General features: G+C 51.4%; 1 protein-coding gene across 2 annotated transcripts in view; it reads left to right on the top strand.

The window, feature by feature from the left end:
• The first annotated feature begins 3,804 nt into the window (after positions 1-3,804).
• Positions 3,805-18,851, top strand: part of LOC123752784 (sphingosine-1-phosphate lyase) — a 76,228-nt gene continuing 61,181 nt past the window's right edge. Inside the window, exons 1-2 of one of the 2 annotated variants that reach the window (XM_045734841.2) lie at positions 3,805-3,985; positions 11,631-11,750. In XM_045734841.2, the coding sequence (XP_045590797.1) occupies positions 3,958-3,985; positions 11,631-11,750 (148 nt within the window). In that variant the 5' untranslated portion in view covers positions 3,805-3,957. The remainder of the gene's footprint in view (positions 3,986-11,630; positions 11,751-18,851) is intronic. The other variant, XM_045734908.2, reaches the window with a different exon arrangement.

Raw genomic sequence — 18,851 nt, 5'->3', positions numbered from 1 at the left:
TGAGGGCCAGGGAACACACGTGACTGGTCAGAGAACACACATAAGGGCCAGGGAACACACATGAGGGCCAGGGAACACACGTGAGGGCCAGGGAACACACGTGAGGGCCAGGGAACACACGTGACGGGTCAGAGAACACACATGAGGGCCAGGGAACACACACGAGGGCCAGGGAACACACACGAGGGCCAGGGAACACACGTGAGGGCCAGGGAACACACGTGAGGGCCAGGGAACACACGTGACGGGTCAGAGAACACACATGAGGGCCAGGGAACACACATGAGGGCCAGGGAACACACGTGAGGGCCAGGGAACACACGTGAGGGCCAGGGAACACACGTGAGGGCCAGGGAACACACGTGACGGGTCAGAGAACACACGTGAGGGCCAGGGAACACACACGAGGGCCAGGGAACACACACGAGGGCCAGGGAACACACACGAAGGCCAGGGAACACACACGAGGGCCAGGGAACACACATGAGGGCCAGGGAACACACACGAGGGCCAGGGAATACACGTGAGGGCCAGGGAACACACATGAGGGCCAGGGAACACGCGTGACGGGTCAGGGAACACACATGAGGGCCAGTGAACACACACGAGGGCCAGGGAATACACGTGAGGGCCTGGAAACACACATGAGGGCCAGGGAACACACGTGAGGGCCAGGGAACACACGTGAGGGCCAGGGAACACACGTGAGGGCCAGGGAACACACGTGAGGGCCAGGGAACACACGTGAGGGCCAGGGAACACACATGAGGGCCAGGGAACACACACGAGGGCCAGGGAACACACACGAGGGCCAGGTAACACACATGAGGGCCAGGGAACACGCGTGACGGGTCAGGGAACACACATGAGGGCCAGTGAACACACACGAGGGCCAGGGAACACACGTGAGGGCCTGGGAACACACGTGAGGGCCAGGGAACACACGTGAGGGCCAGGGAACACACGTGAGGGCCAGGGAACACACGTGAGGCCCAGGGAACACACATGAGGGGCCAGGGAACACACGTGAGGCCCAGGGAACACACATGAGGGCCAGGGAACACACGTGAGGGCCAGAAAACACACGTGACGGGCCAGGGAACACACGTGAGAGCCAGGGAACACACGTGAGTGCCAGGGAACACACGTGAGGCCCAGGGAACAAACATGAGGGCCAGGGAACACACGTGATGGGCCAGGGAACACACGTGAGGCCTAGGGAACACACGTGAGGGCCAAGGAACACACATGAGGGCCAGGGAACACACATGAGGGCCAGGGAACACACGTGAGGCCCAGGGAACACACATGAGGGCCAGGGAACACACGTGAGGCCCAGGGAACACACATGAGGGCCAGGGAACACACGTGAGGCCCAGGGAACACACATTAAGGCCTGGGAACACACATGACGGGCCAGGGAACACACGTGAGGCCCAGGGAACACACATGAGGGGCCAGGGAACACACGTGAGGCCCAGGGAACACACATGAGGGCCAGGGAACACACGTGAGGGCCAGGGAACACACATGAGGGCCATGGAACACACGCGAGGGCCAGGGAACACACATGAGGGCCAGGGAACACACGTGAGGGGTCAGGGAACACACGTGCCGGGTCAGGGAACACACGTGCCGGGTCAGGGAACACACGTGAGGGCCAGGGAACACACGCGAGGGCCAGGGAACACATGTGAGGGCCAGGGAACACACGTGAATCCCAGGACACATGTGAGGGCCAGGGAACACTCATGAGGGTCTGGGAACACACGTGAGGGTCAGGGAACACACGTGCCGGGTCAGGGAACACACGCGAGGGCCAGGGAACACATGTGAGGGCCAGGGAACACATGTGAGGGCCAGGGAACACACGTGAATCCCAGGACACACGTGAGGGCCAGGGAACACGCGTGACGGGTCAGAGAACACACATGAGGGCCAGGGAACACACACGAGGGCCAGGGAACACACATGAGGGCCAGGGAACACACGTGAGGGTCTGGGAACACACGTGAGGGCCAGGGGACACACGTGCCGGGTCAGGGAACACACGTGCCGGGTCAGGGAACACACGTGAGGGCCAGGGAACACACGTGAGGGCCAGGGATCACACATGATGGCCAGGGAACACACACGAGGGCCAGGGAACACACATGAGGGTCTGGGAACACACGTGAGCGCCAGGGAACACACGTGAGGGCCAGCGAACACACGTGACGGGTCAGAGAACACACACGAGGGCCAGGGAACACACACGAGGGCCAGGGAACACACATGAGGGCCAGGGAACACACATGAGGGCCAGGGAACACACGTCACGGGTCAGGGAACACACATGAGGGCCAGGGAACACACACGAGGGCCAGGGAACACACGTCACGGGTCAGGGAACACACATTAGGGCCAGGGAACACACACGAGGGCCAGGGAACACACGTGAGGGCCAGGGAACACACGTGAGGGCCAGGGAACACACGTGACTGGTCAGAGAACACACATAAGGGCCAGGGAACAAACATGAGGGCCAGGGAACACACGTGAGGGCCAGGGAACACACGTGAGGGCCAGGGAACACACGTGACGGGTCAGAGAACACACATGAGGGCCAGGGAACACACACGAGGGCCAGGGAACACACACGAGGGCCAGGGAACACACGTGAGGGCCAGGGAACACACGTGAGGGCCAGGGAACACACGTGACGGGTCAGAGAACACACATGAGGGCCAGGGAACACACATGAGGGCCAGGGAACACACGTGAGGGCCAGGGAACACACGTGAGGGCCAGGGAACACACGTGAGGGCCAGGGAACACACGTGACGGGTCAGAGAACACACGTGAGGGCCAGGGAACACACACGAGGGCCAGGGAACACACACGAGGGCCAGGGAACACACACGAAGGCCAGGGAACACACACGAGGGCCAGGGAACACACATGAGGGCCAGGGAACACACACGAGGGCCAGGGAATACACGTGAGGGCCAGGGAACACACATGAGGGCCAGGGAACACGCGTGACGGGTCAGGGAACACACATGAGGGCCAGTGAACACACACGAGGGCCAGGGAATACACGTGAGGGCCTGGAAACACACATGAGGGCCAGGGAACACACGTGAGGGCCAGGGAACACACGTGAGGGCCAGGGAACACACGTGAGGGCCAGGGAACACACGTGAGGGCCAGGGAACACACATGAGGGCCAGGGAACACACGTGAGGGCCAGGGAACACACACGAGGGCCAGGTAACACACATGAGGGCCAGGGAACACGCGTGACGGGTCAGGGAACACACATGAGGGCCAGTGAACACACACGAGGGCCAGGGAACACACGTGAGGGCCTGGGAACACACGTGAGGGCCAGGGAACACACGTGAGGGCCTGGGAACACACGTGAGGGCCAGGGAACACACGTGAGGCCCAGGGAACACACGTGAGGGCCAGGGAACACACGTGAGGGCCTGGAAACACACGTGAGGGCCAGGGAACACACGTGAGGGCCAGGGAACACACGTGAGGCCCAGGGAACACACGTGAGGGCCAGGGAACACACGTGAGGGCCAGGGAACACACGTGAGGGCCAGGGAACACACGTGAGGGCCAGGGAACACACGCGAGGGCCAGGGAACACACGCGAGGGCCAGGGAACACACGCGAGGGCCAGGGAACACACATGAGGCCAAGGGAACACACATGAGGCCCAGGTAAAACACCTGACGGGCCAGGGAACAAAGGGGACGAAGTACGGAACGTTATCAGTGAGGTAAGTAGCGTTGGGGGGCGCCGGAGACGTTCAGTACCACACTGCCGCCACCTCGTACACCACCAACACCTGTAGTGCTCCCGGGAGTGGTGTTCCGTGTTCCTTGACACAGTTGCTCTGCGTTCCTTGACGCAGGTGTTCCTTGTTCCTTGACACAAGTGTTCCATGCTACGTGTTCCTTGGCGATGGAGAACGTTCATCTAATGCTGAAATGTAAGTGTGATATCACAACATCACCATCACCAGTGTGAGACAACATCACCATCACCAGTGTGAGACAACATCACCATCACCAGTGTGAGACAACATCACCATCACCAGTGTGAGACAACATCACCATCACCAGTGTGAGACAACATCACCATCACCAGTGTGAGACAACATCACCATCACCAGTGTGAGACAACATCACCATCACCAGTGTGAGACAACATCACCATCACCAGTGTGAGACAACATCACCATCACCAGTGTGAGACAACATCACCATCACCAGTGTGAGACAACATCACCATCACCCGTGTGAGACAACATCACCATCATCAGTGTGAGACAACATCACCATCACCAGTGTGAGACAACATCACCATCACCAGTGTGAGACAACATCACCATCACCAGTGTGAGACAACATCACCATCACCAGTGTGAGACAACATCACCATCACCAGTGTGAGACAACATCACCATCACCAGTGTGAGACAACATCACCATCACCCGTGTGAGACAACATCACCATCATCAGTGTGAGACAACATCACCATCACCAGTGTGAGACAACATCACCATCACCAGTGTGAGACAACATCACCATCACCAGTGTGAGACAACATCACCATCACCAGTGTGAGACAACATCACCATCACCAGTGTGAGACAACATCACCATCACCCGTGTGAGACAACATCACCATCACCAGTGTGAGACAACATCACCATCACCCGTGTGAGACAACATCACCATCATCAGTGTGAGACAACATCACCATCATCAGTGTGAGACAACATCACCATCACCAGTGTGAGACAACATCACCATCACCAGTGTGAGACAACATCACCATCACCAGTGTGAGACAACATCAGTCATCTCACACTGATGTGTGGTTGTTGTGGTGTGGTTGTTGTGGTGTGGTTGTTGAGGTGTGGTTGTTGTGGTGTGGTTGTTGTGGTGTTGTTGTTGTGGTGTGGTTGTTGTGGTGTGGTTGTTGTGGTGTGGTTGTTGTGGTGTTGTTGTTGTGGTGTGGTTGTTGTGGTGTGGTTGTTGTGGTGTGGTTGTTGAGGTGTGGTTGTTGAGGTGTGGTTGTTGTGGTGTGGTTGTTGTGGTGTGGTTGTTGTGGTGTGGTTGTTGTGGTGTGGTTGTTGTGGTGTGGTTGTTGTGGTGTGGTTGTTGTGGTGTGGTTGTTGTGGTGTGGTTGTTGAGGTGTGGTTGTTGTGGTGTGGTTGTTGTGGTGTGGTTGTTGTGGTGTGGTTGTTGAGGTGTGGTTGTAGAGGTGTTGTTGTTGTGGTGTTGTGGTGTTGTTGTTGTGGTGTGGTTGTTGAGGTGTGGTTGTTGTGGTGTTGTTGTGGTGTGGTTGTTGTGGTGTGGTTGTTGTGGTGTGGTTGTTGAGGTGTGGTTGTTGTGGTGTGGTTGTTGAGGTGTGGTTGTTGTGGTGTGGTTGCTGTGGTGTGGTTGTTGTGGTGTGGTTGTTGTGGTGTGGTTGTTGAGGTGTGGTTGTTGTGGTGTGGTTGCTGTGGTGTGGTTGTTGTGGTGTGGTTGTTGAGGTGTGGTTGTTGTGGTGTAGTTGTTGTGGTGTGGTTGTTGTGGTGTGGTTGTTGTGGTGTGGTTGTTGTGGTGTGGTTGTTGTGGTGTGGTTGTTGAGGTGTGGTTGTTGTGGTGTGGTTGTTGAGGTGTGGTTGTTGTGGTGTGGTTGCTGTGGTGTGTTTGTTGAGGTGTGGTTGTTGTGGTGTGGTTGTTGTGGTGTGGTTGTTGTGGTGTGGTTGTTGTGGTGTGGTTGTTGTGGTGTAGTTGTTGTGGTGTGGTTGTTGTGGTGTGGTTGTTGAGGTGTGGTTGTTGTGGTGTAGTTGTTGTGGTGTGGTTGTTGTGGTGTAGTTGTTGTGGTGTGGTTGTTGTGGTGTGGTTGTTGAGGTGTGGTTGTTGTGGTGTAGTTGTTGTGGTGTGGTTGTTGTGGTGTAGTTGTTGTGGTGTGGTTGTTGTGGTGTGGTTGTTGAGGTGTGGTTGTTGTGGTGTAGTTGTTGTGGTGTGGTTGCTGTGGTGTGGTTGTTGAGGTGTGGTTGTTGTGGTGTAGTTGTTGTGGTGTGGTTGTTGTGGTGTGGTTGTTGTGGTGTGGTTGTTGTGGTGTGGTTGTTGTGGTGTGGTTGTTGTGGTGTTGTTGTTGTGGTGTGGTTGTTGTGGTGTTGTTGTTGTGGTGTAGTTGTTGTGGTGTGGTTGTTGTGGTGTTGTTGTTGTGGTGTGGTTGTTGTGGTGTTGTTGTTGTGGTGTTGTTGTTGTGGTGTGGTTGTTGTGGTGTTGTTGTTGTGGTGTTGTTGTAGAGGTGTGGTTGTTGTGGTGTTGTTGTTGTGGTGTTGTTGTTGTGGTGTGGTTGTTGTGGTGTTGTTGTTGTGGTGTTGTTGTTGTGGTGTTGTTGTAGAGGTGTGGTTGTTGTGGTGTTGTTGTTGTGGTGTTGTTGTTGAGGTGTGGTTGTTGTGGTGTTGTTGTTGTGGTGTTGTTGTTGAGGTGTGGTTGTTGTGGTGTTGTTGTTGTGGTGTTGTTGTTGAGGTGTGGTTGCTGTGGTGTGGTTGTTGTGGTGTGGTTGTTGTGGTGTTGTTGTTGTGGTGTGGTTGTTGTGGTGTGGTTGTTGTGGTGTTGTTGTTGTGGTGTTGTTGTTGTGGTGTGGTTGTTGTGGTGTGGTTGTTGTGGTGTGGTTGTTGTGGTGTGGTTGTTGTGGTGTTGTTGTTGTGGTGTAGTTGTTGTGGTGTAGTTGTTGTGGTGTGGTTGTTGTGGTGTAGTTGTTGTGGTGTGGTTGTTGTGGTGTGGTTGTTGTGGTGTAGTTGTTGTGGTGTGGTTGTTGTGGTGTTGTTGTTGTGGTGTGGTTGTTGTGGTGTGGTTGTTGTGGTGTTGTTGTTGTGGTGTGGTTGTGGTGTGGTTGTTGAGGTGTGGTTGTTGTGGTGTGGTTGCTGTGGTGTGGTTGTTGAGGTGTGGTTGTTGTGGTGTGGTTGTTGTGGTGTGGTTGTTGAGGTGTGGTTGTTGTGGTGTAGTTGTTGTGGTGTGGTTGTTGTGGTGTTGTTGTTGAGGTGTGGTTGTGGTGTGGTTGTTGTGGTGTGGTTGTGGTGTGGTTGTTGTGGTGTGGTTGTGGTGTGGTTGTTGTGGTGTGGTTGTTGTGGTGTTGTTGTTGAGGTGTGGTTGTGGTGTGGTTGTTGTGGTGTTGTTGTTGAGGTGTGGTTGTGGTGTGGTTGTTGTGGTGTTGTTGTTGAGGTGTGGTTGTTGTGGTGTTGTTGTTGAGGTGTGGTTGTGGTGTGGTTGTTGTGGTGTTGTTGTTGTGGTGTGGTTGTTGTGGTGTGGTTGTTGAGGTGTGGTTGTTGAGGTGTGGTTGTTGTGGTGTGGTTGTTGTGGTGTGGTTGTTGAGGTGTGGTTGTTGTGGTGTAGTTGTTGTGGTGTGGTTGTTGTGGTGTTGTTGTTGAGGTGTGGTTGTTGTGGTGTAGTTGTTGTGGTGTGGTTGTTGTGGTGTTGTTGTTGAGGTGTGGTTGTTGTGGTGTAGTTGTTGTGGTGTGGTTGTTGTGGTGTTGTTGTTGAGGTGTGGTTGTGGTGTGGTTGTTGTGGTGTTGTTGTTGAGGTGTGGTTGTTGTGGTGTTGTTGTTGTGGTGTGGTTGTTGTGGTGTTGTTGTTGAGGTGTGGTTGTGGTGTGGTTGTTGTGGTGTTGTTGTTGAGGTGTGGTTGTGGTGTGGTTGTTGTGGTGTTGTTGTTGTGGTGTGGTTGTTGTGGTGTTGTTGTTGAGGTGTGGTTGTGGTGTGGTTGTTGTGGTGTTGTTGTTGAGGTGTGGTTGTGGTGTGGTTGTTGTGGTGTGGCTGTGGTGTGGTTGTTGTGGTGTGGTTGTGGTGTGGTTGTTGTGGTGTGGTTGCTGTGGTGTGGTTGTTGTGGTGTGGTTGTTGTGGTGTGGTTGTTGTGGTGTGGTTATTGTGGTGTGGTTGTTGAGGTGTGGTTGTAGAGGTATGGTTGTAGAGGTGTGGTTGTTGTGGTGTGGTTGTTGTGGTGTAGTTGTTGTGGTGTGGTTGTTGAGGTGTGGTTGTTGTGGTGTGGTTGTTGAGGTGTGGTTGTTGTGGTGTGGTTGTTGTGGTGTGGTTGTTGTGGTGTGGTTGTTGTGGTGTGGTTGTTGTGGTGTGGTTGTTGTGGTGTGGTTGTGTTGGGGTGGTTGTTGTGGTGTGGTTGTTGTGGTGTGGTTGTTGTGGTGTGGTTGTTGTGGTGTGGTTGTTGTGGTGTGGTTGTTGTGGTGTGGTTGTTGTGGTGTGGTTGTTGTGGTGTGGTTGTGTTGGGGTGGTTGTTGTGGTGTGGTTGTTGTGGTGTGGTTGTAGAGGTGTGGTTGTTGTGGTGTGGTTGTTGTGGTGTGGTTGTTGTGGTGTGGTTGTAGAGGTGTGGTTGTTGTGGTGTGGTTGTAGAGGTGTGGTTGTTGTGGTGTGGTTGTTGTGGTGTGGTTGTTGTGGTGTGGTTGTTGTGGTGTGGTTGTTGTGGTGTGGTTGTTGAGGTGTGGTTGTGTTGGTGAGGTTGTTGAGGTGTGGTTGTGTTGGTGTGGTTGTTGAGGTGTGGTTGTTGTGGTGTGGTTGTTGTGGTGTGGTTGTTGTGGTGTGGTTGTTGTGGTGTGGTTGTTGTGGTGTGGTTGTTGTGGTGTGGTTGTGTTGGTGTGGTTGTTGTGGTGTGGTTGTTGAGGTGTGGTTGTTGTGGTGTGGTTGTTGTGGTGTGGTTGTTGTGGTGTGGTTGTTGTGGTGTGGTTGTTGTGGTGTGGTTGTGTTGGTGTGGTTGTTGTGGTGTGGTTGTTGTGGTGTGGTTGTTGAGATGTGGTTGTTGTGGTGTGGTTGTGTTGGTGTGGTTGTTGTGGTGTGGTTGTTGAGATGTGGTTGTTGTGGTGTGGTTGTGTTGGTGTGGTTGTTGTGGTGTGGTTGTTGAGATGTGGTTGTTGTGGTGTGGTTGTTGTGGTGTGGTTGTTGAGGTGTAGTTGTTGTGGTGTGGTTGTTGAGGTGTGGTTGTGTTGGTGTGGTTGTTGTGGTGTGGTTGTTGTGGTGTGGTTGTTGTGGTGTGGTTGTTTTGGTGTGGTTGTTGTGGTGTGGTTGTTGTGTTGTTGTTGTGGTGTGGTTGTTGTGGTGTGGTTGTTGTGGTGTGGTTGTGTTGGTGTGGTTGTGTTGGTGTGGTTGTTGTGGTGTGGTTGTTGTGGTGTGGTTGTTGTGGTGTGGTTGTTGTGGTGTGGTTGTTGTGGTGTGGTTGTTGTGGTGTGGTTGTTGTGGTGTGGTTGTGTTGGTGTGGTTGTTGAGGTGTGGTTGTTGTGGTGTGGTTGTTGTGGTGTGGTTGTTGAGGTGTGGTTTTTGTGGTGTGGTTGTTGTGGTGTGGTTGTTGTGGTGTGGTTGTTGAGGTGTGGTTGTTGTGGTGTGGTTGTTGTGGTGTGGTTGTTGTGGTGTGGTTGTTGTGGTGTGGTTGTTGTGGTGTAGTTGTTGTGGTGTGGTTGTTGAGGTGTGGTTGTTGTGGTGTAGTTGTGTTGGCTTGACAACCACCCTGACCCCACCAGCTTGACAACCTCCCTGACCCCACCAGCTTGACAACCACCCTGACCCCACCAGCTTGACAACCTCCCTGACCCCACCAGCTTGACAACCACCCTGACCCCACCAGCTTGACATCCTCCCTGACCCCACCAGCTTGACAACCTCCCTGACCCCACCAGCTTGACATCCTCCCTGACCCCACCAGCTTGACATCCACCCTGACCCCACCAGCTTGACAACCTCCCTGACCCCACCAACTTGACAACCTCCCTGACCCCACCAGCTTGACAACCTCCCTGACCCCACCAGCTTGACATCCACCCTGACCCCACCAGCTTGACATCCACCCTGACCCCACCAGCTTGACAACCTCCCTGACCCCACCAGCTTGACAACCTCCCTGACCCCACCAGCTTGACAACCTCCCTGGCCCCACCAGCTTGACATCCACCCTGACCCCACCAGCTTGACAACCTCCCTGACCCCACCAGCTTGACATCCACCCTGACCCCACCAGCTTGACAACCTCCCTGACCCCACCAGCTTGACAACCTCCCTGACCCCACCAGCTTGACAACCTCCCTGACCCCACCAGCTTGACAACCTCCCTGACCCCACCAGCTTGACAACCTCCCTGACCCCACCAGCTTGACAACCTCCCTGACCCCACCAGCTTGACAACCTCCATGACCCCACCAGCTTGACATCCACCCTGACCCCACCAGCTTGACATCCACCCTGACCCCACCAGCTTGACAACCTCCCTGACCCCACCAACTTGACAACCTCCCTGACCCCACCAGCTTGACAACCTCCCTGACCCCACCAGCTTGACATCCACCCTGACCCCACCAGCTTGACATCCACCCTGACCCCACCAGCTTGACAACCTCCCTGACCCCACCAGCTTGACAACCTCCCTGACCCCACCAGCTTGACAACCTCCCTGACCCCACCAGCTTGACATCCACCCTGACCCCACCAGCTTGACAACCTCCCTGACCCCACCAGCTTGACATCCACCCTGACCCCACCAGCTTGACATCCACCCTGACCCCACCAGCTTGACAACCTCCCTGACCCCACCAGCTTGACAACCTCCCTGACCCCACCAGCTTGACAACCACCCTGACCCCACCAGCTTGACATCCACCCTGGCCCCACCAGCTTGACATCCACCCTGACCCCACCAGCTTGACATCCACCCTGACCCCACCAGCTTGACATCCACCCTGACCCCACCAGCTTGACAACCTCCCTGACCCCACCAGCTTGACAACCTCCCTGACCCCACCAGCTTGACAACCTCCCTGACCCCACCAGCTTGACATCCACCCTGACCCCACCAGCTTGACAACCTCCCTGACCCCACCAGCTTGACAACCTCCCTGACCCCACCAGCTTGACATCCACCCTGGCCCCACCAGCTTGACATCCGTCAGGTGTTCCCAAGATTATGTTAAAATATCATATAAACAAAGAAACTCTGAATGTCGTCACCTAAAAACTCGAATATTTAAAATATGTTTCGGCACGCTTGCTAACCCTACCTACACCTGATGTACCTGTTCACCCAGGAGCTTATTAGTACCTGGGTGTTCGATGACTTGTAGGGTCAGATCGTCCTCTTGAAAATTATGTAGCGTTTCGCTCTTCGGTTAAAAATTCATTTTCGAAATTAAATGGTCCCAAAATAGTAAATTTTGGGTCCTGTGGCAAGTTAGGAGGGCAGGAAGTTCTCCTAAGGCTCCATAATGGCATTAAAACCGTTAATTGAATGTTTCCTCTGCTAACCTAACAACCTAAGCCAGAGGACCCAAAACAGAAAACGGGACTGTACGTCACTTTCGTCGGTCGCTTCCATTTACTAGTACGTTCGTTTTTAGCTGTAGTGTGCCTACGAGCGAAAAGCGACGTAATTATTAAGAGGACGGGTTGCGATGCGCTTGCAAGCTTCCTGTTCCCTACAACTGAGTGCCATAACACCGCCGAGAGAACATCTGGTGAACAGAAATAAACATAGAGTTTACTAGAGTTTCTGAGCCGAGAAAGTGTTCAATATCGCGTGAACACAGAGAGTGTCGGTGAGTGGAAGAATACAATCCTCGTTACATGACTGGCTTATTACAGGGCTGGAGGAGGAGGTGGAGAGCAGCGTGGACGGCTTCCAGAGATGGCAGCTAGTGGTGGCAACTGCTGCCTTCACTCTGACTGTGATGGCTCTCAGGGATCTCTTCAACCACAGAGAAGGTAAGATACTTGCCCCAGACCCTTTACACCCCCCAAACATCAACACCCACACACACGCCAATAGTAGTGAAATCGGCGACGTAGACCGTGCGAGACCACCTGGCCAGGTGAGGTGTGTGCGATCCGTCTCAGCGCGTGAGAGCTGCCCTGCTCGCGGAGGTTAAGGGTGGGAATGTGTTCACAAGCCTCACTTGGTTCCAAGTCCCATTCGGGGCCCTGGAGTTAGTCATTTATCTGGAGGTTTCCGTCCTCCTGCAGTGTGCCTTCTGTGGTCTACACAGAGTTGCTTTCGTATCTCCTACTGAACAGGGCTCCCTTTTCCCATGATGGATCCGGCCTGCTACAAGTACGAGGTCTTCCTCTTCTTATTGGTTGCGGTTTGAGGTCTCTGGTATATCCTAGCTAGCTGACAATCCTCTCCTTTCCTTGGGGTCTTTGCAAGGGTTCGGTCGGACCTGCACACTTGAATGGCGGGAGATAAGATCTGTCTTTCAGGTGTTCCTGACTGGGGCCTCCTTTGCTCCACATCCAAGCTGTCTGTTTGCTCTGGTGTTTTCCAAGGATGTGGGCAAGCAGCAGCTCTATGTATCTGTACATGGCGTTTGCCCCTGGCGGCGATTTTGCTTGTATGGGTCATCGTATAGGGGCTCTCCGAGCATCTCTGTAAGGATGTGGTGTTGCTGGGGTCCACTCCAAGGGTGGAGACCATGCAGCCTACAGTTCTGGACTTGACAGTCATGCGATGCTTACCCCTTCTCTCCTCCCTTGGTGGCAGTTTACTAAAGGCTGACTGGAACCAATTCATCCTCGGTGCTACTCTCTCTGACTTCTCCACTCTGCCTCTCCCTCGCGCCCTCCTCCTTTTTCTTGACACCATCTTCGACACTGCCCTCCGCTCTATTCCTTGCTCTACCTCCCAGGGCACACGAAAATGCGTTCCCTGGTGGAATGTGAACTGTGCTCGAGCTGTCCGTTGTAAGCGTGCAGCCTGGAAGAAACACTGACGCCGGCAGACGGCTGATTCTTTTTTTTTGTTTCGGAAGGCCAATGCAGTGGCTCGGACCATCCATACAGCTAAACGTGAGATTTGGAAAATTTTATGTTTCCAACATTATGTCCGATACTCCTCTGTCGCAGATCTGGAAGAAAATCCGCAAGATAGTGGGTAAGTTCGTTCCAGATGTCTCACCAGTCCTTCACCTCCGTGGTACTCTTGTGGTAGACCCAGTACTGGTCATCTTGTGGTAGACCCAGTACTGGTCATCTTGTGGTAGACCCAGTACTGGTCATCTTGTGGTAGACCCAGTACTGGTCATCTTGTGGTAGACCCAGTACTGGTCATCTTGTGGTAGACCCAGTACTGGTCATCTTGTGGTAGACCCAGTACTGGTCATCTTGTGGTAGACCCAGTACTGGTCATCTTGTGGTAGACCCAGTACTGGTCATCTTGTGGTAGACCCAGTACTGGTCATCTTGTGGTAGACCCAGTACTGGTCATCTTGTGGTAGACCCAGTACTGGTCATGACTGAACTGGTTACTCACTTTTCTACTGTTAGCTTTGGTTCTCATCTTCCTCAATCCTTCCTTCTACGTTAGCCCGTTCTTGACTCTCATCTGCCCTTAGATTTCCCGCACTCGTCTCCGATTTTCCTATAACGAGTGCTTCTCTCTCTCTCTGGACTTCAGTCTGCCCTGGCCATCTGCAGTTCTATGGCAGCGGACTCGGATGACATTCATTATGAGATGCTTCGCCATCTCCCTCCATGCGCATCTCAGTTTTTACTGAATCTGTATAACCGGGTTTGGGAGTCGTCGTCAGTCCCTGAGGACTGGCTCGATGCCGTTGTACTCCCTATTCTGAAACCAGGGTCTCTTGGGACATCCCCTAAGAACTTCTGCCCTATTGCCCTCACGAGTTGTCTGCAAACTCTTTGAATGTATGGTTAACGTTCGTCTGATGTGGTTCTTAGAACACTATCACCACCTCTCCTTCTCAGTTTCATTTTCACAAGTGCCGCTTCACGACTGATGTCCTGGTGAACTTGGAGGACTATATTCGTACTGCTTTTGCTGCGAAGACCTCCGTTGTTGTTGTCTCTTTGGACCTGGAAAAGGCTTACAACACCACCTGGAGATATCATATTCTGTCTCAACTTCATTCTTTTGGCCTTCGTGGTAATCTCCCTCTCTTCCTCCAAAGCTTCGTCTCTCATTGTTCCTTTAGAGTGAGGCTTGGTACCGCTCTCTCTGCCTCTTTTTGGCAATACGAAGGTGTACCCCAAAGTAGTATTCTGAGCACTACTCTTTTTCTGGTTGCCCTCAATGGTCTCTTTTCTCCCTTCCTTCTAAGGTCTTCTCTGCTTTCTATGTCGACGATCTTACCCTGTGTTGTCAGGGTGATGATTTGCCTCTCCTTGAACGACGGCTTCAACTTGCAATTGATGCCGTGTCGTCTTGGGCCACCAATCAAAGCTTCGTCCCTCTTTGTCACTTCGTCCCTCTTTGTCACTTTATGGTCATCCCCTTGTGTACAAAGATTCCGCTAAGCTTTTGGGTTTAATCTTTGACACTAGTTTGTCTTGGTCAGCCCATATCTCTTACCTCTAGGTTGAATGCTCTAAGGCCCTTAACCTACTTAAGGCTTTGTCCCATACTTCTTGGGGAGCAGATAGGCGCGTACTCCTCACTTTCTATTCCTCTCTCGTACTCTCTGAATTCGATTATGGTTGCCCTGCATACTTGTCTGCTTCTCCTACTCTTCTCCGTCTTGATGCTTTGCACCATACTGGGTTGTGCCTCAGCTCTGGTGCCTTTCGTTCGACTCCTACCCTCAGCTTGTATGTTGACACTGGCTTCCTGTCTCTCCAGGACCGCCGTGATCGCTACTGTCTTCACTACCTTGCGCAGTCCTTTCCTCACTCTCGCCTGAGTCGTGCTTTGACTTTTACCCCTCCTATAGTCCCTGATCCTCTTCACCATCTCCCTCTTTCTGTTCGGTTGTCTCGGCTGCAAAATTCTCTTTCGGTTAGTATTACTAATATTTCTCCTTGTGTTGTCCCATCCTTGCCCCCGTGGAGCGTCCCCCTTCCTAAATTTTGTAAATCCTTGACCGCTTTCTCGCTGTCAATCCTCCTTTGTAGTTGTAGTCGACTCTCACAGTGCCTTCATAGTTCTGGAGTCCTTTAATCCAGTCCATCCAGTGGAAGTCAAAATTCAACATTGGCTGTTTCTTATCTCCAGTAGATTTAAGACAGTGGAATTTTGCTGGCTTCCCAGCCATATTGGTGTCTCTTTAAATGAGCGTGCAGACACTGTCGCTAAGGAAGCTATCCACACTTATCCCATCTCCCGTAAAGGTATTCCTTATTCCAACTTTTACCCAGTTATTCATTCCTCCATCCTTGGCAGGGTTGTTGGTCTTCTGTTACTGGTAACAAACTGCGTACTCTTAAGAGTAGTGTCTCCCCCGTGGCCTTCTTCCTACCGCTGTAACTGGCGGTGGAAATCGGCTCTGGCGTGGATGTGTATTGGCCATGCACGCTTAACTCATGTACTCTTAATGGAGCGCCACCCTGCTTCTTATTGTCCAAACTGCCTTGTTCCTCTTGCAGTCGTGCATATCCTTGTTGACTGTCCTGACTTCCAGGACGAGCGTGTGTCTTGCTTTCCGACCGTCCCCTGCAGTCACTTGTAGAATTCTTGGTGAATCGGATACTTTTGATATCATTCGTTTTATGCGTTTCTGTTCTCATATTGGCATCCTTGGTGATATTTAGCGCCCAATGATTATTCCGCACATTTGATGGTGCTACATAGCCTTCCCGGCTTGGTGCCTTCTTTTGATAATTACTTACTCCTCTCCTTCGGGAGAGAGTGTTGGCATTTTATTTTACCTGTCTTGTGTCTTGGCTCATTCTTTGGACTCTTATTCCTTTGGATGCCTCCTTTTCTCCTGTACTCTTTCTGGAGGTCGTTGCTCAGGTTGTTTCCACAGCAGCTTTGTCCTGCCAATCTAATGATCAGTTGTTGTTCTCTTGGGATTCTGTTCCGTTTTGGAGGTGGTCTGGTCAGGTGACGACCTCACCTGTTGATGATCAGGGTAGGTCCTCGGGTGGGGTTAGATTCCCAGACCGTTGTGGTGCTCGAGAAAGCTTTCTCCTCTGCTCAATGTCAGTCAAGCATCACAAAATATAGTACAGCTCAGTTTATGTCAACTCTTACACAGTATGTCCCTTTGATGTACGTATACATACCTATATGTACATGGTCCAAGTACACATACTCTGAGAGAGAACTATCAACATCAGAGGTCCGAGACTGTTCAACACGCTTCCACTGCACATAAGGGGCATACCTGGCCGATCCCTCACAGTGCTTAAGAGAGAACTTCACAAGCACCTCTAAAGGATACCTGATCAACCAGGCTGTGACTCATATGTTAGGCTACGAGCAGCCGCGTCCAACAGCCTGGTCGACCAGTCCAGCAACTGAGAGGCCTGGTCGACGACCGGGCCGCAGGAACACTAAGCCCCGAAAACACCTCAAGGTAAGATTGATGCTTATATGGTAAGGAAGGGGGCATCTGGCTCTTTTTTGCCGGCTCTTGGTCCAAATATTTGTGGGCTTTTTTGGCTGTTTCCCAAGGCCTTCGGTGGAGCTGGTCTGTTCCTCCCCTGTACTTGGGGGTTGGGCCTGTATGGTCGGTCCTCCCCGAGGGTCATTGTGGCTGGCGTTGGCCTCAGGTACTGTCGAGGCGACCTTATCCCTTTGGTGGGTATTCCGGTTGCTGCCGGTCCTGAACCAGAACTCTGCAGACCTATGATACATCCTCGATCTCTTAGGTATGAACAGCTTCATGTCCTGTCCAACCCTCCGCATTACCACTTTGACCCAAGTACACGTGCCATTACATGCTGGAGCTTGGATGGTGTCTCTAGTCCTCAAGGACACATTTTAGCACGTTCCTATAGTTCCTATATATATCCGGGACTCGGCGGCTGGCTTGATGTTGTTATAGGGACATCAACCTTACCACTTTAGGGGTTTTCCCTTCAGCTTGAGTCTGGCTCACATGTATTTACCAGACCAGCATAGATCATTGTGGCTCAGCTGCATCAATTAGGAGGTTTGTGTGTTGGCATACCTTGCGTGTGTTGGCATACCTTGCGTGTGTTGGCATACCGTGCGTGTGTTGACATACCTCGCATGTGTTATGGGGAGAGAAAGGTCTCTCTCAGTACCTTGCTAAGGTAGACGCATTAAGACACTTTGACACTATATGCAGCGCCCCACTCCCTTGGTTACGGGCTCAAGACTGGGTAATTATGCTCTTCTCTTCCCTGCACTCTTCTACCCTCGCACTGAAGTCAGCACTTAACCCTACGTGTGCGCCAGTCAAATCTCCCCTACGGTCCCACTAGGCTAGACTCTCTCCCCAGAGGGTGGGAGATAGAGCAGTAGGTGTCAAGGTGATTGTAGGTGACAAGGTGTCCAGGTGATTGTAGGTGACAATCCTGGCCACCTGGTCACCCTGTTACTTCAGTAATTATCGGGGTGATCACCTACACATAGTGCCGAAGGAAAATACTTGGGTTCTCCACACTCACATTAGTTCTCCTAGGTTTGAGGCTACGCTTCCGCGATCTTTCCAAGTTCGTCTCGTCTCACTCAATAGTTAATATATTATTACTTGGGTTTTCCCCACATTTAGGTCAAGCTTGACATAAATTGGACTGAAGGCCAATAGAAACACGTGTTTAAAATTAAGAAAACATTTACTGAGAAAAGATATACAATAGAAATAGTAACCTGATTTTACTAGACTCATTTATTTTTTAAGCAAACATTCACTCTCGATCATCAATAAACTGATGTTACTTTACTTAGTTGATATATAATGTTACTTTAACATTCAAATGCAACTTGCAAAACAAGATGGTTTGTAATCAATCATTCTCAAAATCGCAAAACGTTCAACAATAAAAATCATTCAATAGTACTAGGCTACACTTCACCAAATAATGTACTTCACTGTCTCAAAGTGCATATGAACTTAACCTAACTTATTCGTGTGCACAACTACAACCCGTTCTCGCAATTTCGTATAGTCAATATTGACTTATTAAATACGTGCATATGTGACATACTTAACATACTAGTTTACCTTGAAAAGCTTCATAGAAAACACCGACCTTACCTAACCTTCTTAGTATGTTAAGATAAGCATGTTATTGCTTCATAATTACAATTATTACTTAATTGTAATTATGTAATAATTGTAATTACGAAGCAATAAGATGCTTATCTTAACATACTAAGAAGGTTAGGTAAGGTTGGTGTTTTCTATGAAGCTTTTCAAGGTAAACTAGTATGTTTAGTATGTCACATATGCACGTATTTAATAAGTCAATATTGACTGTAAGAAAGTGCGAGAACGGGTTGAATTCTAAAGCATCATCACACATAAAATTTATATCGATCAGATTTCTAGCAGTTCCCTTTGGCACTTGTTCTCAACAAAAGGAATAAGGGGGAGGGCAAATGACTTAACTAAGGCTGATGTTATCACAGTCTCCTGAAGCTACCAATTTTTAATACGACAGTTTGGGCCTTAAGTAGAGTACACGTCAAAATGCGACGTTCTATTAGGAGGACAGGTTGTTCTGGTAGTCTTAGACCAGTGCTAACTGTATTAATTTGCTACCTCGGTTGAACATTGGTGTCTAATGAAGGTTGAGTCAGCGTTGATCGTGTGCAATACCTCTGTCTGTCCACTGTATTCAAATAATTCACTGCCTACTTGTAGGTTAGAAGACAATAATAATCATCCTTACTCAGTTCACTGGTTACTTGCAGGTTATGATAATAATCACAACTTTCATTAGCCTCTACACAGGCAAGACAAATAAAGCACTCACTTACCATCGCCTTAGTTCAATCTTCACTATCCCCCTTCCTAGTGGCTTCTGCTTGTGTGCATGATCTCTCACGACACTTGCTAGTCTGGACTGCTTCCGAAACTCGACAGTTACGCATTTTCCTTGATCAACCATCTTCTTGAGATGATTTCGGGGCTTTTTTAGTGTCCCCGCGGCCCGGTC

The sequence above is a fragment of the Procambarus clarkii genome, chromosome 1, assembly GCF_040958095.1.
Source record: "Procambarus clarkii isolate CNS0578487 chromosome 1, FALCON_Pclarkii_2.0, whole genome shotgun sequence".
Taxonomy (NCBI): Eukaryota; Metazoa; Arthropoda; class Malacostraca; order Decapoda; family Cambaridae; genus Procambarus; species Procambarus clarkii.
This window is presented reverse-complemented; position numbering and strand designations above follow the sequence as displayed.